The sequence below is a fragment of the Dufourea novaeangliae genome, unplaced genomic scaffold (genome assembly GCF_001272555.1).
Source record: "Dufourea novaeangliae isolate 0120121106 unplaced genomic scaffold, ASM127255v1 scaffold168, whole genome shotgun sequence".
Classification (NCBI taxonomy): Eukaryota; Metazoa; Arthropoda; class Insecta; order Hymenoptera; family Halictidae; genus Dufourea; species Dufourea novaeangliae.
The window spans coordinates 2,986,456-2,991,304 of record NW_015374062.1 but is presented as its reverse complement, the minus strand read 5'-3'; the positions used below and the strand labels follow the sequence as shown (position 1 = coordinate 2,991,304).

Below are 4,849 nucleotides of genomic sequence, written 5' to 3'. Positions count from 1 at the left end.
CCCTGAAAATCGGGCGGAGCTTTCCGAAACCGAAGAGCATCTTCCCTTTGCCCTGGCCACATCCTCCTCTTTCGCTTTTTCTCATATGACTCGTCCAATCGTTTCGTTCTGCGTCATCTGCAGCCACCTGGTCCATCCTTTCTTCTATCTTCCTCCGAAACACACACACACGCGCGTGCGCGCGTGAACACATATGATTAGTGTTTTTTCTTGAACGGAATTGACCTTCGACCCGTTTACTTTACTTTCGGATATCCGTGACGTTTCCTAGGCACATTTGCTCTTTTTTTTTAAATATCACTTTGGGGAATAATTTTGGTGGCTGAAAAATTTGGTTAGTGTTATTCACGAGAATAGACTTGTTGGCGTTTAAAGTTGTGTGAAGATTTGAATGAAAATGAAGACATTATTTTATTGTAATTACGACCCGATCATAAGTGATAATAAAAAAGATATGCTTGTCTTATATACAATTTATTACGTACTTATCGACTATTTGTATTCTTTTTCAATGAAATTAGCCATTCTTTTGTGGTTCTGTTTTTTGTATTATGGTGTTGATTATTAACCCAAATTTAATTGACACTTCTAATATATTTCTTTGGAGAATATAGTTTATTTGAGAGAAACTAAACTGATAGTAAATCTGATTAAACATCAAGACATTTAATTAGTACTTTTAATTTGTTCTTTAGTAAATTACAGTTTTAACTAGGAAGCTTTTGAAACTTTCTTCGTATGTATATAGAACATTATTTTATTGCATATGTATACGTACGAAGATAATAAGATATAATTAAAAATAATAGTAATTCATAGTCTAAATAAATAAATTTTGTCCTCTGTTTCCTTCTCCCTTCGTTTTTTTCATTTAGACATTTACGGAGAAGGAAACGAGCATTTGATCTATTAATCCGGTTAAGATCCTCGTGAACGGACTGCCAACCATTTCGTTGAAAGGAGGACTCGAAATGGATCCTGTAACACGAGGTTTGCGGTAACCCCACTGATCCTACTTAACATCCTGAAGAAGGGGCTGACTTATTGCTCTACAAATTCGTGAAAGTTCCTTCGCAATTCGACACCTTTCCATGTAATTGGCCACGTTCCCTTCTAGGGATATGTATCAATGGATATGTGTATACACAGAAATTTGTTAAAATATATGACCTGCTACTAAAGTTTTACTCTAGGGAATCATTATGTAAGTAACGTGAGTTTCTCAGAAATTTTATGGACGCTAAATTGTGGAAGATGATAGAAAGTTTATTATTGATTAATTTTTAGAAGAATATTTCCATTCGTTACACTAAAAAATTTTACAAATATACATTTCAAGCATCTTGAAAGTACGTATTAAAGAAATTTATTTCTATGAAAAATTCGGCTTTATAGCCGAAGAGAGCACATTAAAAATTAAAATATTTATGTTACCTATTCATACATAATCAAAATGTTGAATTGTACTAAGTTTTAGGTAGTTTCATATTGTTATTTCTATATTTTTTAACCATGAACTGAAAACGAGAATAGTGTAATTAAAACTTAAAATTTGAATATTTCCTCTCAGTGTGAATAACAAAACCGTTAAATGAGATAATCATAGACTTACCGAAGAATAGTTGGCGCGTAATATTAGTATTTCTTAACAATTTTTATCTTAAAAAATTGCTCCCGATTTGCTCCCTCGGAATCTAAAATTGCTCCCATCGCAACAATATATGAATGTACGTATCACCGACTATTTCTGAATTAATTATGTTCTGAAATACCGATAGTGTAAAAAGTCAGGGATTTTCTGCTGCCCTCTACGTTATGAGAACGGTGAATTTGTGAACTACGTTAAATCCAATCGAGCTCAACTAGTCTGGTTTTTTTTCGCGTACAACAAAGTTATTGCGTTTATTATTGTTTTCATGAATATGTCCGTTGAATATTCCCGTCAAATCATATAGAGACACGCAATATGAATGAAATGTATGATACTTCATTTGTGCTAATAATGCTCAGAATTCATGCTTTATCGGTAACGTCGGGTATTGACATTAAAATGGTAAGGGGCTTCTAACGTCCTCGAAGTATGAGACAGAAAATTACATTGCATGTAGGTCTATTCTTATATCTCGTCTCTGATGATACATAGGTCTATCCTATACCTAGTCGGTGTATGTATGGCTCATCTGAGGTGATGTGTCGTAATTCATTATTTTTCCGGAGAGGGCTCTAAACACGCATATGAAAATGGCTGCCAATGCACGTCGAAGTGATTTGCGAATCGTAAGTCGATTCGTATTCTTCGGTCGTTAATTTTTTGCGATTTTCTCACGTGTATTAGTGTTTTTTTTACGTATTTACGGGACGCTACGTTTTTCATTTAACGCTTGTTGGTACGCAGCACATAAACGACGAGATTTGAAGGATATTTTCAAGAGGCTGAAGAAAGTTTCTGAAAGGTGGTTGGTCGTATAACCGAATTTTTTATACGAAACACCCTTGTGTTTAGAAAATACGTAAGTTTAAAAATAGCAAACATTGATAATTAAGTTATCAGTTTACGTTTACCCATTGAATTGCATGCGTCATGGAGGTTAGGACATATATTTTGTATCCTAAACAAGATGAAGCTGTTCTATGCTGAGTGATCAACATAAGAAATATTCTAATAACTCTTTGTTAACGTGAAAATTAGTAACATACTAATTTGTCAATCAAATGGAATTCGTTTATACTTAACGAGCAATATAATTAATTTTGTTGTTACAGGTATTTGATCAGTTAAAGTTTACTTTGATATGACTGAGGAACATCAATTACCTTCTGATTCTGATGAAGACGATGAAGATTATGTTCCTGATGGTGTGGACAGTGAACCTGTTTCAGAAGTAGAATCTGAAGGTGATGCAGAAAGTGGTCCTGAAGATGAAAATGATGAAAATAAGAGAGAAACCTCAAAGAAAAGAGGAAAGAAACGAAAGAATGTTACAAAGACTAAAGCTAAAAAACATAGGAGGTCAAGAAAAGATGTGAAAGATGAAAGCAAGGAAAAAGAAGAAGAAGGAGTAGAGGAATCCAAAGAAAAGAAAGAACTTACTGCAGAAGAGGAAAAGAAAAAAGCAGATTCTCTTTGGGCTGACTTCATGAAAGATACAGGTGAATAATTTAAACAGAACGTATTTATTAAATTTTTATATTGTCATTACTGTCTCTACTTGTATATTTGTATTTCTTGCAGCTGTTGTATCTAAACCTAAACCACAAAACTCAACAAGTAAACAAAAAGAGAAAGCACCACCTTTGGAAAAGCCAAAAGTAGAGGAAAAAGTTAAAATAACTAAAGTATTTGAATTTGCTGGAGAGGAAGTGAAAGTTGAGAAGGAAGTGCCAATAGATTCAGCAGAAGCTAGATTGTCTCTTTCTTCAGCTGAGAATTCTGAGAAAACAGAAAATTCTGCTTCTCCTGCAGGGAAAGGTTCTGGAAGGGGAAGGGGTTTCAAACGAACTGGCCTAGGAGGTATTTCTTCAGTTCTTGGGCAAATAGGGAAAAAAGCTAAAATCAGTACGCTTGAAAAGTCAAAGTTGGATTGGGACAGCTATAAAAAGGAAGAGGATTTGGAGGATGAGATTAGTACTCATAACAAAGGCAAAGATGGATATTTAGAGCGTCAAGATTTTCTACAGAGGGCAGACTTACGACAATTTGAAATTGAGAAACAATTACGTAATACTAATCGACGCAGTACACGGTGAATTTATATCACAATTTTTGCATATGTTTCTTCACTACTGGTGAAGATCAGAGATGATATTAAAATGAATATCCTTATTAGACTTGCCAGTTTCCGGCGTTTATAAAATGTATTTAATTCTAATTCCTCAAACACTCAGTAATGTCTCAGCATGTACAAAAATGTGTTTGCCTCGCTTGACTTGATGATTGTCTGGATCTGTTTACAATATGGTCGAGAGTCAACTATGTGAGAAGAGACTGATCATTCCAATACATTAAATAATATAGTATATTACTAGTAGTTTAAATTACCAACTGCGAGCTATGTCTCGGTCTATTAAATCACAGAACTTCGCATCGAAGCAGGGTGTTTGCTTCAAAAACCCCAGTGTATTCTAATAACACAAGCTCCAGAAACACTTTTATTCCGTTTCAGTGAAGAAAAAGAACGATTAACACAATATAAATAGTGTAAGCATCTGTTGAGAATGAATACTTACGAATATATGTATGGCTTAGAAATAATCATGGCATTAGTATCATTTACAATCACTGCCTTTGGCGAATCGTGCAGAATAAGTTACTATATTTACAAACAAGGTATATGAAATAAAAACGCAGACAGGTAGTAAAAATAAAAAGTTATAGTAATGGTTTGATATTTTTTCAGCAATTAGATTATCAACGAATGATATTTATTTGCAAACTGCAGAATGATATATCTGCAAAATATTTCATTATAGTCTAATGAATGATTCACTTGATCTGACATCTATAAATTTTGGCTCAGGTTACTATTTCTAGAGTACATGTAAAATATATACTACAAATAAGTACGGGATGTGCTTGTAATCTATTCAGTATGATAAAATAAAAATGTTATGTATTGTATCATGACATTAGAGAATTAAACGATTATGACAAGGTCGACAGATATGTTGACCACTAATAATATAAAGTAAAATGTTTATCCTTGTCGTTTTCGTGCATCCTTCTCGTAACGATATACTTTTTTATCATGCAACAAATTTTTAGTAGTTCAAATGTTCTGTAAGAGACCCTTTGTAACGAACTGCTTCATGTAGTTATGCAGCATTAATGTGTCTGTTATGTTTATATTAC

General features: G+C 33.5%; 1 protein-coding gene across 1 annotated transcript; it reads left to right on the top strand.

The window, feature by feature from the left end:
- Positions 1 to 2,425: 2,425 nt before the first annotated feature.
- LOC107190237 (craniofacial development protein 1) lies at positions 2,426 to 4,251 on the top strand. The gene is made up of 3 exons (XM_015579013.1): positions 2,426 to 2,510; positions 2,764 to 3,150; positions 3,233 to 4,251. Exons 2-3 carry the CDS (start codon positions 2,793 to 2,795, stop codon positions 3,745 to 3,747), a joined length of 873 nt encoding a protein of 290 aa, XP_015434499.1. The 5' UTR covers positions 2,426 to 2,510; positions 2,764 to 2,792; the 3' UTR covers positions 3,748 to 4,251.
- The last annotated feature ends 598 nt before the right edge of the window (positions 4,252 to 4,849 follow it).

What these genes read in the sequence shown, in the direction of transcription:
- LOC107190237 (XM_015579013.1), top strand. Translation starts at nt 2,793, where the DNA reads ATGACTGAGGAACATCAATTACCTTCTGATTCTGATGAAGACGATGAA. An exon ending in TGACTTCATGAAAGATACAG is followed by an intron (nt 3,151 to 3,232) that starts GTGAATAATTTA and finishes TATTTCTTGCAG; the next exon opens with CTGTTGTATCTAAACCTAAA.